General features: G+C 43.3%; 1 protein-coding gene across 3 annotated transcripts; it reads left to right on the plus strand.

Moving 5' to 3' along the window:
- The first annotated feature begins 120 nt into the window (after positions 1–120).
- Positions 121–23,831, plus strand: tsc2 (TSC complex subunit 2). Of its 3 annotated transcripts, XM_052084824.1 has the most exons (42): positions 121–309; positions 1,544–1,716; positions 2,314–2,400; positions 2,485–2,595; positions 2,674–2,821; positions 2,975–3,092; positions 4,048–4,096; positions 4,282–4,407; positions 4,509–4,582; positions 5,058–5,184; positions 5,752–5,895; positions 6,087–6,224; positions 6,320–6,423; positions 6,518–6,599; positions 6,821–6,976; positions 7,048–7,167; positions 7,456–7,578; positions 7,656–7,762; positions 7,847–8,015; positions 8,780–8,902; positions 8,991–9,125; positions 9,310–9,499; positions 9,589–9,682; positions 9,760–9,862; positions 9,999–10,093; positions 11,718–11,858; positions 13,506–13,667; positions 13,749–13,907; positions 13,987–14,099; positions 14,499–14,741; positions 15,367–15,606; positions 16,538–16,627; positions 18,372–18,529; positions 18,604–19,187; positions 19,881–19,959; positions 20,056–20,142; positions 20,261–20,447; positions 20,599–20,738; positions 21,546–21,624; positions 21,700–21,791; positions 23,275–23,373; positions 23,461–23,831. In XM_052084824.1, exons 2-42 carry the CDS (start codon positions 1,582–1,584, stop codon positions 23,626–23,628), a joined length of 5,679 nt encoding a protein of 1,892 aa, XP_051940784.1. In that variant the 5' UTR covers positions 121–309; positions 1,544–1,581; the 3' UTR covers positions 23,629–23,831. The 3 variants fall into 3 exon arrangements, with proteins under 3 accessions (XP_051940784.1, XP_051940785.1, XP_051940786.1); XM_052084825.1 differs by lacking the exon at positions 16,538–16,627; XM_052084826.1 differs by lacking the exon at positions 11,718–11,858.
- The last annotated feature ends 16 nt before the right edge of the window (positions 23,832–23,847 follow it).

The following is a 23,847-nucleotide window of genomic DNA, read 5'->3' on the forward strand; positions in this document are numbered from 1 at the left end:
TATTAAACATGTTTAGTATTTTAATAGGCTGAAAATGAAGTATTTCTGAGCAATGTTGTTTCTCAAGTCGTAGACTACATTTCCCATGGGTAAGCGCGGCAAAAGTGTTGTTTGCCGGAAGTCTCCGTGTCAGACCATCGGTGTGTCATCCGATCGGCGAGTGGAGGACTGTGCAGTGCTTGCCACACGAAACCCTCCCACGGGGTTTATTTAATTGCAATTCAATGTACAGACCTGGCCAGACCCCCATCAGCTGCACGTAGGGACGAATCTATGACTGAATGACACGGAAAAGGACTCGACTCTAAGGTGAGGGGAGAAGCAGGCGAGAGGGAGGAGGGGGGCGGTGTTTACCAGTCGAGGAATGCTAGCCTCCTGCAGGCAGTGGTAAAGCTAACGGGTCAGTCAGCAGCGCCATGATGCAATTGTCTTAATTGAGCCAAGTTTCATGTTTAGTCCTATTGACGTGCATTTCCTCTGGCTGGAGAAGAACATGCACCGACGTCGTTGTTCAATGAAAGCAGAGAAGCTAAATTTCTCTCTGCTCCTCTCTCTGTCAAGTGCACATGACAAACATTGAGATTTATTTCCTAATCTGAACCACATTTTTGTACTGCATGGTATTTTGTTTTACCTATGGTTTATCCTTAGTTTAAGATAAGACAACCTTTATTTGTCCCACATTGGGGAAATTTGCAGTCTACAGCAGCATTTTTTGGGGGGGGGGGGTGTTAGAAAAGAAAAAAAGTGTTGCATGCACAAAATAAATAAATGTAAAATTATCCCCAACCCACACTGCATTTAGTTGAACAAAATAAGAGATTGTAATGCGATCTATTATACTCTATTCTCCATATTAAATCTGACTTCGAACATAAATCTATGATGCACACTCACTAGAGGAGATGTTTGATTTTCTTGTGGAGATTACTTTTCGTCATTCAATTAAAATTTAATGGCCATGTGCAAGTGTCTTGCCTAGACTGCACCGGTCAACAAATTTTTACAGTTTTAAAAAAAAATTAGTGATGCATGCAAACTAGTAGAGAACAATTGTTTTGTGCTGATTCATAATCGGCCCTTGTTTTTTTTCTCTAGTACATCAAGTTTTCATAATAAAAATGTAATCACAATAATGTGTAATCTAATGATATTCTTTTTAATTAATTAAGGATCAGGTTCAGCAACAGGTGGAGTTTTTTTCTGAAATGTCATCTCTATGAATTACAATACATGGTAAAATCCATATTGCACAAGGGAAATATCTCAAAAACCCAGTGTGCTCAAAAAAGTGAAGACATTTTTTAAAAATCAGTATCAAAAATACATTTCGGGACACATAAAACCCTAAGAGTAAAATTTGCAGTTGACCAGTGTTCGAGTCTTCTCGTTGCTGCCGTTATTTTTTGAGTGAGGTCTACTTTTTAAAAGAGTGAGTCAGCCTCATTATTACTTGCCTTGCACTGTGGAAATGTGTGCTGCAGAATAATGACGGCTCAGTACACAAATAACACACCAAATGGGTTTCACTCTCTTTGCACAGCCTTCCATTGTAGCCTGCACACCCTACTTCGCTTAAGGATGAATAAACAACCAAGCAAAGAAAGCTTAAAAGACAAGGTGAAGGGGATATTTGGGCTTGGACCCCCACGTCCTCCCAGCAAGCAGAGTGACCACAAACCCTCTGAGTTTATCATTACAACTGAAATCATCAAGGTATGTTATCAAGATGGTTGCCCTATTCTCAAGTTCATCATGTCCTCCGGGTTATACGACTTGAAATTTTTTATTTTTTATTTTTTTACATGGACACTAATAAGATGACAGTTGAGTCACGTACCGGTAGTTACTGATAATGCCTTTGATATTTTTTATACAGTACCATCCATCCTTTGTCGGTACCGCTTAACCTCACAGGGGTAGTGAGCGTGCTCGAGCCTATCCCAGCTGTCATCAGGCAGTAGGCGGGGGACACCCTGGGGGGTACCTTAGTCTGCCGTGAGAGCTCTTAAGGTCTTCCATGGGAAATTCTACTTAATTGGTCAAAAAATGCTTGATTTATAACAAATATGTGTCGCTGTGCGGCTATATATGCCAGTGACCTATAGTAATGGACTGAAGAAATCATTAATCTCCCATTAGATTAGCACAAAGTATGTAATGTATGTGTGTATCTGCTTATTGTAACATTTTTGTTTGGCGGTGTGCTGTGATATTTTTTAAAAACTTTAAATATGTGCCTTGGCACAAGTGTGTGAACCTTTTTATGTCCACTGTATTTTTTGACCTCCCTCTCCCCACTTCTCTTTCCAGGAGCTCCACCCTGAATGCGGCCTCAGTAACCGCATTCGCACAATGAATCATATTTGTGAGCTTGCTAAAACCAAAAGATTTGAAGAGGTGCGTGCTTCCATATTGTGTGGAATGCCTGATGGGAATTTGTTAAAACCTACCATACATTTATACCGGATGTGCGTTTCGCAGCATGCGGTGGAGGCAGTGTGGAAATCTGTGGAGGACATGCTGACACAGGAACAGCCTCCCGAGGCCCGGCATTCTGTCCTTCAGCTGCTCAGGGCCATTATCCAGGGACAGGTTGGTTGATCCATACGATTGCCTTGAAAATATTAACTGATGTATTTCCTGAGACGTATTCATGTTTCCTTTTGGAAGGGTGAACACCTCGGGGCCCTGAGAGCTTACTTTTTCAAGGTGATCCAAGACTACCAACCATGCAACGAAGATCTTTCCGATAGACTGGAGGTCTTCAAGGCCTTAACTGAAAACGGGAAGGACATCACATACCTTGAGGAGGACATAGGTGAGTTTATAAATGCTTCTATTGGGTCATTGTCTGGGTCTTCATCACACTGTATGTTGTAATCATCGGTGCTCTTTGTGTTGATTCGCAAGTTTCACCTTTTTAGTACAATTATCATTCCAATACTGTCTCATTCTATTTTTGTCCTTTCAGCTCGCTTTGTCCTGTTGTGGATGGACATTGGTCTCACCTCTGACTTTCTTCATGTTCTTGTCAATCTGGTGAAATTCAACAGCTGTTACTTGGACCAAAATGTCTCCATCATGGTCCAGTAAGTCACACAGCCAATGCTACTGACCTGCCCTATTCTCTAACTTGCTACAATTTAGATTAGCGGTTTCCTTTTCACTTCCGATACGGTATCAATATAATATATAATATATATATTTATATATAATATATAATATATAATATATAATATATAATATATAATATATAATATATAATATACCTAGAGCAGTGGTTCCCAACAACCAGTACCAAGCCATGACCCATTTGGTACCGGGCCGCACAGAGACAGACCCGCACTGTACTGAAGTTCACTTCAGTACATTGAGCCTAACTTTTGGTCTTTTTTAAAACGTATTATTTGTATTTATTTTTATTTTTTTTAAATTCACACTGCCAGAAAGCAGTCTGGAATGGACTGCTTACCAGTGGCGGATGCTGGTCTGTCAAGGAGAGGAAGCTCAATTTTGGCCGACATCATAAAATGTGTCCGTTTATTTATACCTGAATTCTACTCTCCGTTCCGTTTCAAGAAAATTATCTGTGACTCTTTTCCAGGGACTTAACTAGTGTTCTACAACTACAGCAACTATAATAAAACCCACCAGAAATAAAAGATTAATTTGTCGCTAGTCGTTTTCAACAAAGACAGTGCCGCTAAGATGATTAGAAGAGGTCTCCAGTTCAACTTAGAACAGAATGAGAATTGAAAGATGCTCCCACGTCTGCCTGCACTAAACGATCGGTGATTGGCTCATTTCGCTGTCAATCAAAAAGAGATTCAGCCTCAGACAGATCATCCAATCATCATGTAGAAAAGCTCAGCGTCCGGGCCAGCCAATACACGCCCACTGTCCATAGACGTGGAGCAATCGCCTCTGCTACTTATACACCGGAGATTTTGGAGACCAATATAAACAGAAATTGTTTTTTGGGCTGATATCCATTACCGATGTCAGATCGAGCCACCCCTAATTTAAATGTTTGCTCTTCTGCAGGAAAATCTGTTTTCTCTGCACCAGAACGACCTCGTCAACAGATATTGAGGTTGGTTACTTTGACTTGAGTTGTCCAGAATGTAGGTCAATTTGACTGATTTTGATGCAGGACATGGCAATTTTACTTGAATCAAGGCTCTCAAGCTTTCCTAGAGTAGTCGTGACATTTTGGGAAAGACAACTTTTGCATGACCTTTTTAGAATGGAATGATCATAATGTTTTTTGTGTTTCAGGTGGCTCTCCAAGTTCTTGATGCAGTGGTGTGTTACAACTGTCTCCCCTCAGACTCTCTTTGTGTCTTCATTGTCACACTGTGCCATACAGTCAATGTCAAAGAGTTCTGTGAATCCTGCTGGAAGGTAAGTAGAGATGCATATGGAGGCTCCTAATTTAAGGGCAAACAATTAACTGCCATAACTTCTTGTTTTTTGTTTGTCTCGTGCTGCCCTTGCTTCTCCAGTTGATGAGGAAAGTGCTGGGCACTCACCTTGGCCACAGTGCTATTTACAGAATGTGCCGCATAATGGAAGAAAGGTATTGTGACTCCTCTTTTTCCCCTTTCCCAGGAAGACATGCAATTTATAACTGTGAACCACATTGCAATATTTGTATACTCCCGCTCATACATAATTCAATGTCTACTCTGTGCAATATCTCTGCAAACTGTAGTATTTGGTTAGCTGAATGTTTACGTCTTTGCAAATTACCTAAACAATTTTGCATAAAAACTAATAAATAACATTTTAAAATTGTTCTTATGTTGATTGCTCATGCCACCCGTATTATTTATATGCTATATATACGATAATATATACAGTGTATGTATGTGTGTGTATATATATACTTTTTTTTGGTGGGGAAACTACCAAACATGAATTTCATTGCTCAGTGTTACCATGGGGCTTTTGCTGTGCACATGACAAATATGTTGAATCTTGAATGTCTTTTTGTATTTGGTATGGTGCCCTCATTTGAGTTTGTGTGCCTCACCTCCTGTCTTGTCCATCAGGGTGTACATGGAAGATGCACCATTATTGAGAGGAGCTGTGTTCTTTGTTGGAATGGCACTATGGGGAGCACACAGGCTGCCTTCACTTAAAAACACCCCCACACTGGTTCTGCCTTCTTTTTACAAGGTAATCAACTTATGCGTGTGACATCGCAGCTCTGTTGTGTTCGCATTAGAAGTTGTATTTGTTTTTGTAATGGGAAAGACAACATGAAAAGATCAGATTTAGCAAAAAATCAGAATCGGGCATTGGACATTGCCAAAATAGAGTGACTTCTCTTCTTTACCTTTCACTCTATGCAACAAACGTGTGTGTGTGTGTGTGTCTGTTGTGTGTGTGTGTTCTGTATTTTGTGTTAGTGTGCATCCTATTATCCCAGCACAAAGTAGATATTAGGTCAAAAAAGGTTGGGCACCCATCATCGATATCCATCTGTTCAAATATGCATCTCGTTAAGGTGAAGGAACAGTCTAAAAACAGCTCATCTAGTTTAGTTACATAAGTAAACAATCGTTTCAAATGGTCAAATCTGTCTGTCTGTCAAAGCAGAAGAGACCCCCCCCTAAAAAAAACATTGTATCATTGTGTTCCGTTTATGTGTACGTTTAACACAATATACCAACGTCATTGGAATAGGGTTTGTATATGGAAAATAATAAAGGTGACTGCTATGATTTGTTCTCTTCCACTAAGGCCATGTCGTGTGCCAACGAGGTAGTATCCTACGAAATCGTCCTCTCTATCACCCGTCTGATCAAGAAATACGGCAAGGAGCTGCAAGTTGTTACTTGGGACATTCTACTGGGCATCATAGAGCGGCTTTTACAGCAGATTCAGGTACATGTGCGCATACATCCGAGGCAGACATGCAAAATGGCCGTTGTACCCAGACTTTATCCATTATGTTATGTGTTGTGTTTTATTATAGTATTGTATGTTAACTGTTCTGCAAAGCGCTTTGTTACAGCTGCAGCTATTGTGAAAGCGCTATATAAATAAAGATCTATTGTATTGTGTTATCCTGATAGGCTATAGGCAGTCCTGAACTGAAGGCCATCGTCTACGAGCTGTTGACAACAGTAGAAGAGCTTTATGAGCAGAATGGTTACCATGGTTCCACAGAGAAGTTCTTTGCGCTCGTGGAGAAGTGTGCCGACAAAAGACCGGTGTGTCTTGCACCTCCTTACATACTAATGGCAGCTCTTTTTTTTCCAATACTGCAGCATCACTGTCCCTCTTGCTCTTTATATTTTTGGAAAAGGATGCCTCGGTGCTGACCCTCATCTCGTACAGGGCCCAGTCCATTCAGCCCGCCAAGGATGGCTGGATTCAGAGCCTTCACCGACTGATGGAGAAATTCTTCAGGTGGGATGACCACACTGATACTATCATTTGTTCCACTTTATTAAGTCCCACGTGCACCCTCATAAATGGTCCTGGTATATCGTCTCCTTTCAAGAAATGAGAGCCGCAGCGTGATCAGGATCAAAGTGCTTCACATCCTGTCTTTTGTTTTAAGCACCAACCGCCAACTGTATGAGGTATGTATGCTATTTGAATATTGTGTTGCACCAATCTGCACCATTTCACATTTCTGGTGCTCTTAATTTTGTTTCGCACATGTTTTCACAGATGTGCCATTAGGCTGTAATTAGTTAAGGAATTAATTGTAAGAAAAGGGTTGCAAATGAATGAACATGATTAAATACATTGTTGTAATTAACCCTTATTCAATTAGAAATTCATAATTTCCTCTTTTTAGGATGAGTTGATAGAAATGGTAGTGATCCCTCAGCTTAGTGGAATCGCCGACGACCGAGACCTGGCCGTACGAAAACAAGCGACCCAGCTTTTGGTGGACTTGGCTGAGGGCTGTAACACTCACCACTTCACTAGCCTGTTGGACATTATTGAGCGGGTACGAGCACATTAAACAATGAGTCTTAACCAATCATCCGTATCAAGTAACTACTGATTACTGCATTCTAGGTTGCCAGCCGACCTCTGGTGTGTTCAGGCCCTGTGGATGTTTCGGAGAGGGAGCACACGACCGAGTCTCCAATGGAGGACGTCAAGACTGCGATATTGGGACTACTTGAGATTCTGCAGGTAGATGGAATAGTTATCACTCGTAGATGTACGGTAATATTTTAAATTACTCAATGTAGATTATGGAAGCCACTGGTTAAAATGAAAGGAATATGTTAAAGAAATGGTTTGACAGATCAACTTACTAAAAATTAAATGCAAGCAGCTAATCCGTTATTTAAATTACGTTTTATTGTTATTTGTCATACTCTACAGAAAACATGATACCAGTTTCTTGATTGAACTCATATTTAATGTTGTTTTTTGCTTATTAGATTGAGAATGGTATAAATTGTTTTCCATCTCTAGAGCAAACTTTACAGTCTACCAGCCACCCACGCCACTCGTGTTTATGAAATGCTTATCAGCCACCTGCACCTCCACTACAAGAACAAGTACTGTTCTGCAATTGCGTCAAGTATCAGACTGCAGGTAAAGTGCAACTTCATTGACGTTTGATTTCCTTTCTGGCCAGTTGTCTTGATTTCAAAACGGCCGCTTGTCTTTAGGTCTTTGACTTCTTCTTGATGATGCGAGCAGACTCTCTCCATCGCGTTGGTGTTCCCAACAAAGATGGTGCCATGAGGTTCAGCCCTTATTGCTACTGTGATATAGGGTCAGTGCACTCACACACACACACACACGCACACACACACACACACACTGATTTTTGTCATGTTCGTGTCTTTCAATGATTCAGAGAGCCAGAAAAAAGACCAAATGAGAAGAAGCCTCCAGGTCCAACGTCCCCCCCTGCCAGCGGCGCTCCTCCTTCCACAGCTCCTCCTCTTCCTGTCACTGCACCGATACGCTTTGCCTACCTGCCCTACTCACCTGCTTTCAGTGTTCTCCTGCAGTGCCTCAAGATGGTACACGATTATCCATCCATCCATTCACCCATCCATCCATTTTCTTCCACTTATCTGAGGTCAAGTTGTTGGGTTAGAAGCTTAATAGGGAAGCCCAGAGTTCACTCTCTCCAGCCACTTCATCCGAGCTCCTCTGAGAGGGGGTCGGGGGGGGGGGGGGGGGGGATCTTGAGCCGTTCCCAGGCCTGCCAGGAGACTTAGTCCCTCCAGCATGTCCTGGGAAGTACCCGGGACCTCCTCCTCCTCCTGGTGGGACATGCAGCTGCAAGTCCAGTGACATGACCACAAAGTCAGTCATCAAACTGCAGTCTCGGGTGGTCCAGGTGCCAAGTGCATAAATGGACACCCTTATGTTTGAACATAGTGTTTGTTATGGACAATTTGTTTAGAACAAAAGTCACAGCTGTGTTTTGAGGCGAGCCGTCATGTACCAGCTCCGGCTCTTTCCCCGCCAGAGATGTAACATTCCACGTCCAGAGAACCAGCTTCTGTAGCCAGGGATCGGACCGCCAAGGTTCCTGCCTTTGTTTGTCTCCCGGCTCACTGCAATGCATATACGGTCTTTTCTCCACATCCTTAACATTAGCCGCAGACACTGCTCCCTCTCAGCTGCGCGCGTGGGTCATTGAGCACTGCTCCGACCTTCTCGGCACACATGGTGGCACTAGCGTGCACCACACACACACACACACACACACACACAAATTACATTTCTATACTTTAGAGTGAACATTTATGAATAAAGGTTTGTTTTAATTGTGCAGGAAACAGATTGGAAGGTGGTGAAATTGGTCTTGGAGAAGTTGCCGTGGACGCTGCAGTACAAAGTTCTGCTGCTAACATCACCTTGCAGCTTAGATCACCTTTGTTCTACTCTCTGCTGCATGGTAGTACATTCCCAATCAAACCATGCTTATCAACCGTCAAAGCCACCTTCACTGTGACACAACTCAGGATTGCTTCTTCTGCACGAAGGTGACAGACCGGCTGATTTCAGAACGTTTGAAGAAGACCCCGGAGGGATTTTCAAGAACAGATGTTCAGCTGGCTGTGGTTCCCGTCTTAACAGCAATCACCTCCTACCACACCTACCTGGAGCAATCGAGACAAGTACAAATCCGTCTTTTGAAACAGTCTTTGACCGCTTAACACAGGTTACGCGAAACCTTTCAGCTCTTTTTTTTTTCTTTTCTTCATATTAATCACCCACACATACGGAACAACTCCTATTTCCACAGAGTTAAACAGTTCCAGACGATCAGCTGCAATGGCATTTCTGTTGTCTCTTTTACAGAGGGAGTTGGTCCAGTGTCTTGAGACAGGCCTCATTTACCGCTGCGCCAAGCAATGTGTGGTGGCTCTCACAATGTGCACGGTGGAGATGCCTGACATCATGATCAAGCTGCTACCCGCTCTTATTGTCAAGCTCACCCACATCTCTGCAACAGTTGCCATGGCATCCCCAATGCTTGAGTTCCTTTCAAGTGAGTACCACAAACACAATTGAACTCATGGTCAGTTATGAAGCAGCCCAATTAAAGTGTTTGGCTGGTATCTTGTTTCTGTTCCATAGCTCTGGTGCGCCTACCTCACCTTTACGCCAACTTTGTCGCTGAACAATATGTTAGCGTGTTTGCGATCTCGCTACCCTACACTAACCCGTCTAAGTAAGTGCTCACAAAGACAAAAGCATTCTCAGCTCCCCAAAACACTCTGACATGCTACTTTTTACTATTTCTGTCAGGTTCAACCAGTACATCGTATCTCTCGCCCACCACGTGATTGCTATGTGGTTTATCCGCTGCAGACTTGCCTTCCGTAAAGATTTTGTTCAGTATATCACAAAGGTACGTGATTTGGTCTCCTTAAATTAGCCAGGTCAACAAATTTCACAAAATCTTTTAATCATCGATGGAAGTAAACTGGTCTAAATATTTTTTTTTTGCGCTGAATTGCAGCATTGCTTTACGTTTCTTCTCCCAGGGTTTGCGTTCTAATGCCCTGCTGCCATTCGATGATGGCCACGAGCAGAGTTCTTTTCGTGCCCGAAGCACAAGCCTCAATGAAAGACCCAAAAGGTAAAGAATACATACCGACACATTTGCTAGTGGGGCCGTAACTCGGGAGCAAGAAGCACCATGCGCCGTTGTGCAAAAAAGTTGGGGTTTGCCAAGGTAACAAGAGTATCGGGTTTTGCAATAAGGAGCCTCAGGTGATCATTAATATCTTTTCAATTGGTTTGTTTTACACTTTTGAATTTGTGCACAGTGGGTGGACAAGATGACACAGATATGGGTGACAAAATATTTGTCATTTGATGAGGTAAAGGCCTGCAGTGTCAAATCCCATCAGACTATATTATGCAGGCGCTTTTCTTGTCTTGTCCATCACCTGTGTTCTATAAAAGTACATACTTGGTTGTCATGTAGAAAGATACAAATATTTTCCCTACCTCTACTTTGACATCATGTCATGTCATGATTTTGCACGCGCACAATGAGAAATCCAGTGTATTTCTCATACAGGGAGATGAAGAAGCTTTTTTGAGCAGGGAGCCATCTAGTGTGCGTCTTTCCCCCTTTTTCCAGACTGCGTGCATGCATGTGTACAAAGATTATTTTCACAATTCAAATGCATTAAAAAAAAATCCATACCTCCACAAACCAAGTCGAGATCTGCTACTGCAGGGAACCTCATTACACGATAAAATCACTCTTACTGTTGTCTTTGGTCTGCTCATGGCTTATTGTGAGATGTGTGATATGTGAAGTCTTCATATCACCAATATTTCATTTATGATTGACCACAAACCTAATTAAGTAGACCGATAGATTCTCTCTCAAGTCTGAGAGTCCAACCTGACCTTTGTGAGAAGTGATTATGTGAATGCTGACGCCGCTAATGCTCGTCTGCTTACTTTGCGTAATTTCGAGTGTGTATTAATTGAAAATGGAGGTCTCTCAATCCGCAACAATCATCTTGCGATGCCTCGTATCCGTGGTGTTCAGAATTCAGATCAGTCAGATTGTTTTCTTGTGCTTAAGCTCCCTTGTCGTTCGTCCTTCTTCTGACCAGATGTTTGTCTTCATTGTGCAAAATAATTTATTTTGTTACTCTCCTGGATTCCATGTTTATTTTATTTCCAAATAAGCATTTTTACCCTCCACAGTAGTCTGTTTTTCCTTTTAATTATCTTTTTTTTTTATCAGTTAAGTTCTCCGCTTTTTTGTAATCTGAGTCATAATGTTCAACTGCTGTTAATTTTCTCCCTGTTTTGTTTTGTTTTTCTTTCAATTTTTCATTTGGCACCTCCCCTGCCTCCTGCGATTGGGCGCTGTGTTGCGGTTGTGGTTTTTGGGGGTGGTCGTGTCATCCTGGATTCCTTCCACATATCCCCCACCCCTCTACCCCTCCTCCTGTGACCTCTACCCTTTGACATTGCGGCCTTGCGCTCCGTAAACCGCCCCTCCTTCTCCCTTCCCGGTGTGTGGTGTGTGCTGCTCGGTCACATGCTCACGTTGCTATGGCGTTTGGGGGATGATTCCTACGGCCTCCTGATATACCATCACACACCACACGCCCCATCACCCTAAACCACCACCATCTTGACGTTGACTCACCCCCTTACCACCCACCGCCACTGTAACCTCCACCCATGCCTATTCCCATCGACCCCTCGCCGTGGTATCCATCACCGCCCAGTCTTCGGGCGGCAAAAGTGGCGAAGGCGGCAGCGGTGGTAGCCAATAACAGCAGCTCTCCAGTTAAAGAGTTGAGGGACCTGTCAGCCATGGATGCTTTCCGATCCCGCAGCATCAGTGTCTCCGATCATGCGGTCCGCAGGTTAGACAGTCCTCTGGGTAACCAAACTGAAGTACAACAGCTACCAATCGTTTGATTGTCTCCTCCATGGGATGGTTGATGGGGTGTTTGGTCATTGTCATTCTGATGGGTGGGCATTCATTGCCAGTGACACCTGCATGCCAGAAGGTGTGCCAAACATTTGTCTGTTGTGTGCTGCGATCATACACTTGCTGTTGTAGATTTTGTTTTTTTTTGCATGCTGCAGTGTTTACAGAAGACACTGGAAAGCATCTTGAAACATGTGGATGTTTTTCTGGTTGATTTTGTGCCAACACTCATGTTTTGTATCATTAGAATTTTTTTTTTTTTTACTTGGTCGTTTGGCTTGGTTTGAACTTGGTTGGCTTTTTAACAAATAAATGGGAGAGGACAAAAGCATGCGAATCCAAAGTAATGTGATCTTAATCTCTGGACTAGCAAATGCATTCTCCAATGCTCCTTTTTCCTGATGGGTCACTTGATCAGTGATGGGGAAAGCAGCAACAAAATCATTGTCCTTTGTTTGCTCGACGTGTTGGTTGTCCTTTTGCATCACTCCCCTCACAAAGACGCACAATGCTGCTTTGACCCTGGCAATCTCCTTGAGTGGGATTTTGGGACTAGCTGGGCTGAATGTGATACGGTTTGGGGACAAACTGTAGCAATTCCAACCTCAACACAGAGTCGCACTTGCTCACGTTTCGGCCTTTCTATTCTTCATGCCTTCTATGCTGAGCTTTTCGTTGTTGACCAGCTTCTGTGTGCCTCATATATTTTCTACATTGCAGTTGTCAGATACACAGCTCTCCCACACTTGAGCGTGTCATATCATTCCTGCTCAACAAGTGGCAGAAATACCTTTCTAATTACTGTAAACGACTGTCATTTCAAAGCATAACACCATCCATGATTGGAGCCGCTTTTCCTCAAGAGGATCGCGGGTGTGCTGTAGCCGTGAAACAGAATTGATTTGAAGTACACAACTGCAATGTAATTATTTTAACCTACTTCCTCTGATATGATGAATGGCTTCAAGTATGTCGTTTTAACGCCTGCGCAACAAGTTGATACATGACAGGACTTATTTCACAGTCATTTGGAATTTGAGTAGCTGTTGAAAAGGGAAATGTAAGAATTAAGCAGAGCCAAAGGTAAGTGTATATTGTTTAAACAATTTAGGTCGTTTTGTTTTCAGACATTTCTGACACTTTTGCATGACTCTATTCCAAAATCAACTCTTAATCCCACAAATTGAATCACTGAAACCATTTCACATTTGACAAAAGAATCTGACTTTGAAGTACTCGTGTTTGACTGTTTTTGACCAAACTCCCGTATAAACGTGATTCAACATGAACAGTATTCAATCTCATGCCTCTTATCCAGTTTGCTTAAGTGAAAGGCAAGAGCTAATGTGCTGTTGTGGCTTGCACGAAACCGTCACTTTAAGCATGCGTCTGTTTGTTTTGTGCTTTTGTTGGTGATTGTACATGCATGCTAGTGCTGTATAGCCATAATGCACTTAATACTTTCATATCTCTGTTTGGATAGACACCATATTGAATTAAAGTCTGATGTCATGTGTCGTTTACTGATTGCATTTCTGCTGTGCTCTTGTTCCTCTGCCTTGTTGTTTGCGCCCTGTAGGATGCAAACCTCCACCACCACCTGCAGTCTGGGATCCGCTGATGAAAATGCAGTAACTCTGGCAGATGAGGGGCTGAAAACAGTCCACTTGGAACTCACTGAAACATGTCTGGACATGATGGCACGATATGTCTTTTCCAATTTCTCAGCATTGCCTAAAAGGTAAGTGAGGACTTTGATTTATTTCCTGGTAGTTTTGTGCCAATTGTATTCCATAATTTGCACATGTGATTTTCTTCCTAGATCTCCAATCGCAGAGTTCCTCTTTGCCGGAGGTCGCAGTATGACTTGGCTGGTGGGCAATAAGCTGGTGACCATCACGACCAGTGGAGGGGTTCGCACTCAAGCACTGCTGGGCCTGGATGTTGCTGATCGACTGGGAGGAGGAGGGGAAATGACCAGGTCCTTCACTTGGTCACTCTTATCGATTATCACGGCGTAGCTTTGTGTTGTTTTACCGTCTTTCTTTGTGCCCCAGCAGATCTGATCCATCATTACACACCCGAATAACGAAAGAGGCACCAGCCAAACTCGAGTCCCAATCGAATCAGCAGCAAAGCAGAGCCACGCGCATACGGGTCCGCTCCATGTCAGGTAATATTGAAGCTTCATTCAAATCTTTGGGATTAGAGAGAATGTATTTCTTTAGTACCTATGTATACTCTCAGTCACCCAGGTCATGGTAATTTGCAAAGATTGTTGGAGATATTTCACCTTTAATCCAAAATAGCTGCTGCAGTTCTATTTTTTTTAAGTGTGGAGTCTCCTTCTATCGATATCTCGGAAGGTTTGTGGGGTCATCACAATGGAGTTATTATTGTCTTGGTGAACGACCGTCTCCTACCCGAATTAGACGTCGTCACCTTCCTTCATTTTGAGATGCAAACGGCTTGCCGATCGGGGATGATTTTATTAGCGGTACACAATGTTGTTTTGGATGCTGACATATTAATAGCAAAGGCCACATTCTGCCTGTCCCTGTTTATGCATCAGGTGGTCACGCACTTCGTTCTGGTCCTGCCCAAAGTCTCAGCCCTCTTGTGTCACCTTCTGAGGGGGAATTGGCTGCTCAGCTGTCACCCTCTTCTGCTCCCACACTGGATGATCTCAGTCCTCCCTCCTCCACTTCTGCCACTGCGTCGGCCCCCCCACCACTTAAGGACAATCACCGCCTGGCTGAGTTTGTCCCCATGCTCACGCAGGGCTGGGCTGAGATCCTCATTCGAAGACCATCTGGTACGTAAGAAAGTCACACTCGGGCTGTATGGTCGGAAATTGCTTATGTGAAACCTTGAGAGCAAACCAATTGAAATACCCAACACTGAGTGATGCGGCCAAAAGCTGGCTAACTTTTTTTAAGCACAGCGGCCCCCCCAACCTAAAAGTTTTCAGGAAGCAAGTAGAACATTTAGGTCGGACCACCGTAATTTAATGTATAAACTAAATATTCTCTTCGATTCACTTTTACTGCGTTACTGATGAATGGGCTGAATTGTGGAGCAGAAGTTGATCAGCCACAAAAAATATGAAAGGATAAAACACCTTTATAATGTAAACTTTATTATAATGACCAGATTTTTCCCACAAAATAATGCCTTTATTACAACGAATCATAGGAAGCTAACTGAACAAAATGAACAGTGTGGGATTTCCCTGTGTTGCTGAGCAGCGCTACGAATCGACTCGTTCATTGTGCTCCTTCCAGAAGCACGGCACGGTTTTGATAACATTGGTCTGAAAACATGTCTGATTAACGGAAGCAAATCTCGCTGTCTGCGAAGGCTGAAATTGTCTCTCACTTTCAAAATGAGTCTCCAGACGATTTGTGTGTCTGCTTCCGTCCGTCTTCCTTGCTAACCAGGTAACACAAGCTGGTTAATGTGTCTGGAGAACCCGCCCAGTCCCTTCTCCTCCGAGCTGGGCAACATGCCCCTGCAGGAGCTTTCGACTGTCCTGATGGCGATGGAAGGTGTGAAGGAACCTCCTCCCCAGACTGCCAGCGCTCCAGCTAGCACAGCGACTCCTGCGCCGGCTGAGCCCTCTAGCCAAACGCACAGCAATGCTGGAGGGAAGCCTCACCTGATTCAGCGCTCAAACACAGGTGAGCGTGAGACGGATATGGAGAGAACACGAGGATCAGCAAAAATGTCAGCATTACTGTCACTGATGCATTCACATCAGAATTGTACCAGCACATGCAAATTATGTCATTTATTTTGATGCCGATATAAACAATAGAGCATGTCTGTCTCATTATATTATTTGCTTTCTCATTGATTCAATCTCAGCTGGACTGCTGTGTTTGTTTTTGAGAACATTTCGATTGTCGTGCAAAACGTCTTGTAGGGGCTGCCGGTCACTGCCCGATGCTTTGAAACTCCACTGCACTCTCCCGCATTGTGTTGGGGTTCGGCCACAAGATTTCAAGAGTGGCTGAGTCTCGGACACAGGTTTTGCGGTGATTCAAAATATGAATCACAATTTTCTCTCTCTCTCTCTCTATATATATATATATAGGGGGAGAGAGAAAGAGAAAATTGTGATTCATATTTTCATATTCATATATATATATATATATATATATATATATATATATGGTTGCCATCCACTTCTGCCCGTCATTCCGCATAATCCTGACCTTGGTCAAAATGACTTAGTCTGGTAGGAGTTGATTTAATTGTGTTGTTCTGTACAAAATGCTGACATGCTGTTGTATACTGGAAGAAAAAAAATTGTAACTTGTCAAAATCTTTAAAAAATGTTGGATCTCAATTTTACTTCAAGTGGGCCAGCAGGATATACCTGGCCATCGTCTTTCTTAGTGATGCCGTTTTTTTTGTTTTTGTTTGTGTGTGTGCGTTTCGAGTGCGGACTTCTTTATTTGCCATCATCTGCACTTTTTCTCCACTTTACAGAGATTTTCCCTTCCTTTTGAGATTCTTTCCCTCATTCTGACGACTTTGTTTGTCATGTTTGTGTGTCATCACCGCTGTACTGGTTTGTGATTGACTTTTGTGGCATCCTGCCTGCAGTGAGCGGCTCTCTCTGGTTTCTGGGTCAGGGCTGCGCACCCCTAGGCCCTCAAGCCCCTATCAGGTTGTACAGGAGCATTTCCTGGGCAGGTACCGTCCCCCCATGTGTGACCCCCCCCCTTCATTCCACACACCACTCTCGAGAAATTTCCCGTTATAGTCCATTTCTTTTGTCAGTAACTGCAAAATACAACCGAGTAGGAGTTCTGTAAGAAAAATGGCCTATTTTTACTGACCTTCAGATGATGATGAGATCTTTAACAATTGTTTGATGACTCAAAGACAATACTGATTCCGAAATACAACAAATTCTTTCTCCTACCTGTGGTAAATTAAGATATTCATTGGTTTTAAAGTGAAATATCACATATTTGATAGGGAGTACATATTTCTTTGCATGTCGCGCTTCACTGGTAGCCTACTTTTCCCAAGCAGAGTTAAACGATTTCTTCTGCTGGACAGTATTAACTGTTTTATTTGCTTATTCAACTCGAGAATGTGAATACATGTATATTTATTGAGATTGTACGGTCACAGACAACTCAGTGATGCAAAGGACGGCTCCATAGTTGTGCTCGTGGGGCAACAGATGATTTCTGATTCGCCCTCAGACATCTCATCATTACCAGGGGGAGGACAGACGGAACTTCAATCATTCATTTTTTTTTCCCTGTCGTCTTCTATGATTGATTTTTCTTTGCTAACCCTCTGACTCAGAAATCTCCCCCTTTACCACATGAGGGTGTCAACAGGAAAGCCCAGACCTCATTTGACTTAAGCCATGAAGACGGTCATGAAGACGGTCCTATTCAAAGATGCAGTACACGCTAGGGGGTCAGGTCATTAGTGTCAGACAAATGAATGCCTTGGTCTTCGCCTCTTTAAATCTTGGCAGAGTTTCATTTGGAGCTGTGGGACAGCAGGGTCTGGTCTGGGCTGCTGTTACACTGTGTTTGGGTTGAATAGCAAAGAAACCAACCAATAGATGCATGCACCTTTAATAGGATTGGGCGGTATCTGTTTTGTCCTGATGTGACTTTATGCTATGCTAGAAAAGACTCATTTATTTATTTGTTTTTTTAAAAGCACGACCAACTGCATTAACGCTTCATACAAGTAGTTCCATTGCTCTATAGCAGGGGTGCCCAACCTTTTTTGACCAAAGATCAAATTTTCAAGCCAACCAACCTTCTGCGATCGACCTCTACTGCACACGCTTGCTATGATGAGCAACAGCAATTGTTGCAAAACTACTCCTCACAGAAATAGAAAGTAGTGTTCTAAAACAAACAAATATCCATCAATGTAGACAGACCACTATGTTGGGGTATCCTGGGTCATTCAGAAACACTAACCACCGAATTACAAGCCCTTGTGCTGAAGAAATGAATTAGAAACTCATTTTGTTTATGATTTCTTCATGATGAATTCAAAGTGAAGTGAGTCGGATGAATTCGATTTCACTTTGCGTTACCGACTTTGCGTCCTCTCCCTATGAAGGGCTACCATATCATCGTCAATCTCACATGGAGAATACATCCATACCGCCCAAGCCTAGCCATTGAAAGTAAATGAAATCAATTTCTGTGATTGATAGATACTGCCTGTTTCTCTTTACCGATCAGTGCTGATTTGGATTTGGATTGATCTAGACGGTTGTTCATTTGCATGTGTTGCGCGTGTGTCCGTCAGTGATGTCTGCGAGATGTGAAATTGCTTACTCACAGCTCTGATCATTGATGTTGAGACTAACACAGGTTGTTTTTGAGGGGTGAGTTGTTAATTGGCCTGTTGTGTGGCGCTCACAAATGTTTGCCATTGTGACCTGCTGCAGACTCGGCAGTGGTGCCGGAAGAAGGCGCAAGCGTGACAACTGCACACACCCCAACCGACTGGCTAGAAAGCGAAGAATTCGAACCTATGCCGTCTGATCCCATCTTCATTTCTGCTGACAAATTTTCAAAAGCTCCACTGGCCGGAACACTTAGTAGGGTCAGTATGAAAAAGATAAAAGTGCAAGGTATGATTTAAAAATAATGAAAGCTTCATTACCCTTTGTCCCGCAGTCCTCCTCCACCTCTAGTCAAGAGGATGAAAAGTCCACCTTGGAGGAAGTGAGTGAGGGGGCCATCCCCATTGATCAGCCAACTCAGGGGCTCTCCACCCCTGGCAGCCAGGAACTCCTTTTCCAGGGCACCAACCAATCCCAGGGTCATGGACTCAATAAGTCCAGCTCCTCACCGGAACTTCAGACCTTATCAGAAGCCTTCTCCAAAGTGACTCTGGAGTCCGAGACGGCGCTAGGAGATGCAGCCCAGACCAGAGGGCCTTCCGAAGCCAAGGCCCCGCCGCCCGCTGAGCGGGAGAGTGCAGGCGGAGACCTCAATGGACTCACAACACAGACGCAAATGGTGGAAGGCTCCTCCTCATCAGGGCCTCCTCAAAGTGGAGCGGCAAGAATGAAGTTGGAGTTTCCACCAAGTGGAGCGCATCCGGGACCCATATCCCCCAGCGGGGGTCACAGGCCACGAGGGCACACCATCTCGGTATCGGCGCCTTCTTCCAGGAGAGAGAGGAGGACTGAGAGAGATTCATACCACAGTCGACCAGGACCCAGCAACACCGAGAAGACGTCTGGGCTGTGCCCGAGGTACTGTGCCGAGACAATTGCCACTAGGCTGCAGAAGTGAGCAACAGGGAGGCACAAGTCATTGATCACCAATCCAAATTCAGCCATGTTCTGGCACGTGTATGGTTTGCGCATTGAACAAAAGTAATAGTTGGCAAATCATAAAATAAGACACAAAACGCATTTTACTCACCGGCAGGCACACAACAAACGACTCGACTGGAAATATATTCCCTATGTTGAGTTTGTGACAGCTAAAGATGAGCATTTTAACGTTGATTTACTGTCAACAAAGGGTCATCTATCGAGCTATCTCTCTATCAAGCTATCGATCTCTATTTTTCCATCTACACACACGTACCACATACTGTATGTTCACTTTTAATATAACAATTATTTATGTTTCGTCAAAAAGGCTGCCTTTTTTTTATTTCAAATAAAAACGCTATCCCTACGCATGACGGTTAACGGTGCACTTCCAATGAAGTATGTGCAAAACCAGTTGCCATTTTTATGTTACGCGGAGGTGTCGGCGTCTGATGAAAGTAACTTATAATCTACTCTAGTTCATTTTAAAATTCATTGCTTACTTTGTCAGGGTCATTGTGGCAACACTGCCTGTCACAATAAATTGTATTCCGGGAATGAAAGCGTTCATGGATGGGACTGTTCAGGTTTTGTGACCTCCACTTTTTATCTCCTCCATTATTTCAGCTTTGTGTTCCTCCAGCTGTACCACTCGCCTTTCTTTGGGAATGAAGCCAACAAGCCGTTGCTGCTGCCCAAAACCCAAGTTAGTGTCCCTCGTTGGACCCGCTACCTCCACACCGTGTCGTATTATAGAAGGTGTAATGCAAAGTTGTTATCAATGTTTTCTTTTTGTGTAAAGGTAATTGATCGTGCTGTGAAGGTTCTGGACCAGATGCCTCCTTATGACACTCATAAGATTGGAGTGATCTTCGTTGGAGCGGGTCAGGTGAGGATATTTTTAGGATAATTAATGTGCTTTGTCAATGTGTCCCCCCCCCCCCCCCCGCCCCCCCCAACATTTATTTACTATCACTGGCCAACATGACTGACGTCTTCTGTTAAAGGTTAACAATGAGGTGGCCATCCTTTCAAACGAGTATGGTTCAAACCGCTATGCCGCCTTCCTCACGGGGCTCGGGAAATTAATCCACTTGAAAGACTGCGACCCCGACCAGATCTTCCTAGGCGGGCTTGATCAATATGGAGATGATGGCGAGTTCACGTACTGCTGGCATGATGACATCATGCAAGGTGTGGAATGGGAATGCTGCACTGTATCGTATTTAGGTTTTTTTTTTTGCCTCGCGTGTACACTGCTAATAATGTGTGTGTGTGTGTGTGTGTGTGTGTGTGTGTGTGTGTGTGTGTGTGTGTGTGTGTGTGTGTGTGTGTGTGTGTGTAGCTATCTTCCATATCGCGACACTGATGCCAAACAGGGAGAGCGACAAGGGCTGCTGCAATAAGAAGCGCCACATTGGCAATGATTTTGTCATGGTGGTTTACAACGATTCTGGCGAGGAGTACAAACTGGGCACTATAAAGGTACACACACACACGCACACATGCGCAAGCTACGTTTCTATCAAGTGGTACTGTTTGGTTCTGTTAGCCATCGCAGAGTTTTGACCAGAAATAATTATTGTTTCTGTAGCCAAGCAGCAGTAAATTGGTACCTTGGCAGACAGTATGCCGCCATTCAAGTGAAGCGGAGAAATGTGAGCAACGAGAGCCACTGTTGCGAATGCACTGTCAGCTATTTATCGAACGAGACAAGACAAAAAGTGAGAGTACTCCGAGGGGGCAATAAAGTCACGAATTAAACAAACAAATACTACAGTATGTACAATAGTTACCCCTAGGGGGCCAGTTTTCTTTCAATTCTTATTTTTATTTTACAATGGCGGTAGTCATTTTAACGTGACAGTTTTTGAACAGTTCTTTGCTCACCAGTGGACAGCAGGATGTCAAGTCTACTCCTACCGTATTACAGCAGGGGGCGCAAAAACTGGAACCATTGGGTGTTGAAATAGTGGCTTTTGGGGGACTCAAGGACGCTTTGGTACATTGATTGACACAGTGAATGCCGACGTGGCTGTTTTTACTGTTACCTCAACAAGGCAACTCAACTCAAGTGATGACTGTGGCCCTGAGCTAAATTTCATTGCCTGCCTCAAGGGCACGTTGGTATTACTCAAGATGAAGACTATAAACAAAATCATAGAACAAATACTTACTTTGGCATTACCGTAATGAAGTGAGCCAAACTGAACAATGCTGCTTGATGAACGTTTCAGGAGTACACGCTTTGTCTTCACCATGTCCCCCCCCCCCCCCCCCCCCCTCTGTTAGGGTCAGTTTAACTTTGTGGAGGTGATCATAAAACCACTGGATTATAAATGTAACCTCGTTTCCCTGCAGTGCCGTAAAGGTGAGCTGAACACTTTCTCGCCTAGTCTCTTTCACCTTCATGTTGCTTTGATGCCTCATTTTTGTTGTCTTTTAGACCTGGAGGGCTTAGTCGATACATCTGTGGCAAAAATAGTCTCTGACAGCAACCTCCCGCTATTGGTCAGACAGATGGCTCTGCACGCCAACGTAAGTCAGCGTTGTACTGGTCATTAGTGAATGGAAGATGAAGCTTCAAATTTGTTTCATGAACCAGTTGTTAGATTTTTTTTACTCCTCTCGATGGCGTTGTTGGTTTAAATAAAGTAGGTTGAAGCAATGGCAAGTCAGTGCGCCTTTAGCCCAATGTTGAAGAGAGTGCCATGTACAGGAGTTAAATACAGGAACTCTGGCTCATGAAGCAAATTTAAAGTTTCATTTTCCCCATCACTACTGGTCATATGTCAAGCCTGTTCGAGCTTTTAAACCAGGGGTCCCCAAACGTTTTCCTGTGAGGGCCACATAACTTTTCCCTTCTCTGATGGGGGGCTGGTGTCAGTTTGTAACATCGACGATTGTAGGGGAGCATAAAAAAATTTGTTTCCCAGAAAGCCACACATGACCAAATAACCCTTTCCAGGTTCTTTACAGAAAAAAAAAAGTCAGGAAACAAATAATAACCGTATTAATGAAATAAATAATAACTAAATAACCCTCTCTGAGTTCTTCACACAAAAAACAGGAAATAAATAATAACTAAACAACTCTCTCTCTTTATAGCCCCTTGAAATCCACAAAAAAAAGAGTTCTGCCATCTACGAGAACGCCACCTATCTTGTCTTGTTTATGTCTGCTACCGTCTTGTTCACGTGTTCTAATTGATCTGAGACACAACTAAAACACTGAAACACTCTATGGTGTGTAAATAACTTTGTGACTTTGATTTCAACCCTATTTGCGTCATGGGTCATTTTGCCCCGAAGACCACCTTTGTACTTTTTTTGGTACAGCTTCCATGGAAATGTGAATAAAAACATTTCATTTTTTCTGCAGTTGGGGACAATCTAGGAAGTCATAAAATTTCAAGTAAAAAAAAGAAGATAATTTAGGGTTTTTTTGGGGGGTGTTTTTAACACGGTGACGGGTCATTTTGACCCGATGACAACAGGAGGGTTAGAGGGCTAGGTCAAATGTGCCGGCCCGCGGGCCGTAGTTTGGGGACCCCTGTTTTATACGATATATTTTATATCTGGCTTACTACGATTTCTAGTCACTCTTTGTCCTTAGGAGTATGACAATTTAGAGCATTCATACTCTACTAATGCTTGTAACATTTTTCCCCACTCCTGACCGTTGAGAAGTTATTCAATATCCAGCATAAGGTATATGTACTTTGTTCTCACAAGTAAGACGTTAGACTCTTTGCACATAGCGCCATAACGTTCACTCTCTTCTGGTATGCTGAACGATGACAGTGGCGTATTCATAATTAATATTACTAGTTGTTTTACCGTTATGTCGTAGTGTCATAATGTAGTATAAAAAAATTACTTGTCGGACGTAGTTTTTTTTTTTTTCTACTTGAGCACTGAATTGTCTTACTCCTGAGGACAGAGCATACTAGTATCGTATTCAGTTTCTTAAACGACTTGCCATACTATACTGTACATAATGTTTGCCACGTGTTACGTAGATGGCCTCCTTGGTGCATCAGTACAGAGCTAACCCTTCAGACGCGTATGCCTCCAAGTGGCTGGCAAGGTTACGGCACATCAAGAGGATCAGGACAAGGGTAGGAAGACGACACGCGCGTAATTCCAACAAAGAGACTTAACGTCCATGAGAGGTCTGTAATGATTTCTCCCTTCCGCTTTCTCAGGCTAATGAAGACATTCAGTCCCGATCGACTCCGGGCATCTCGCTGACGCAGGGACATGCGCAACAGAACAAGCCTTTTCAGCAGAGCACCGCAGCCGCAAACCCCGAGAGCTCAGGCCAGCGTAAAAGGCTCGTTTCAACGGTCGATGACTTCACTGATTTTGTGTGATGACGCATGCATGGGGTAGATTTAGCATAGACTTGGACTGAAACTGATTGGGACCCCGTGAGCTTCACAATCAAAACTTATTTTCTGAGCATTTAAGTGGTGAACCTGGAAAATTCTGCATATTTTTTCAAAAATGTGAACTTACTGACATTCTGCGCTTAAGCTGGGTGCAGACTTTTGAATGCATTAAAATTTCTGAAATGTCTTTTGTTGAATTAT

The sequence above is a fragment of the Hippocampus zosterae genome, chromosome 13 (assembly GCF_025434085.1).
Source record: "Hippocampus zosterae strain Florida chromosome 13, ASM2543408v3, whole genome shotgun sequence".
NCBI lineage: Eukaryota > Metazoa > Chordata > Actinopteri > Syngnathiformes > Syngnathidae > Hippocampus > Hippocampus zosterae.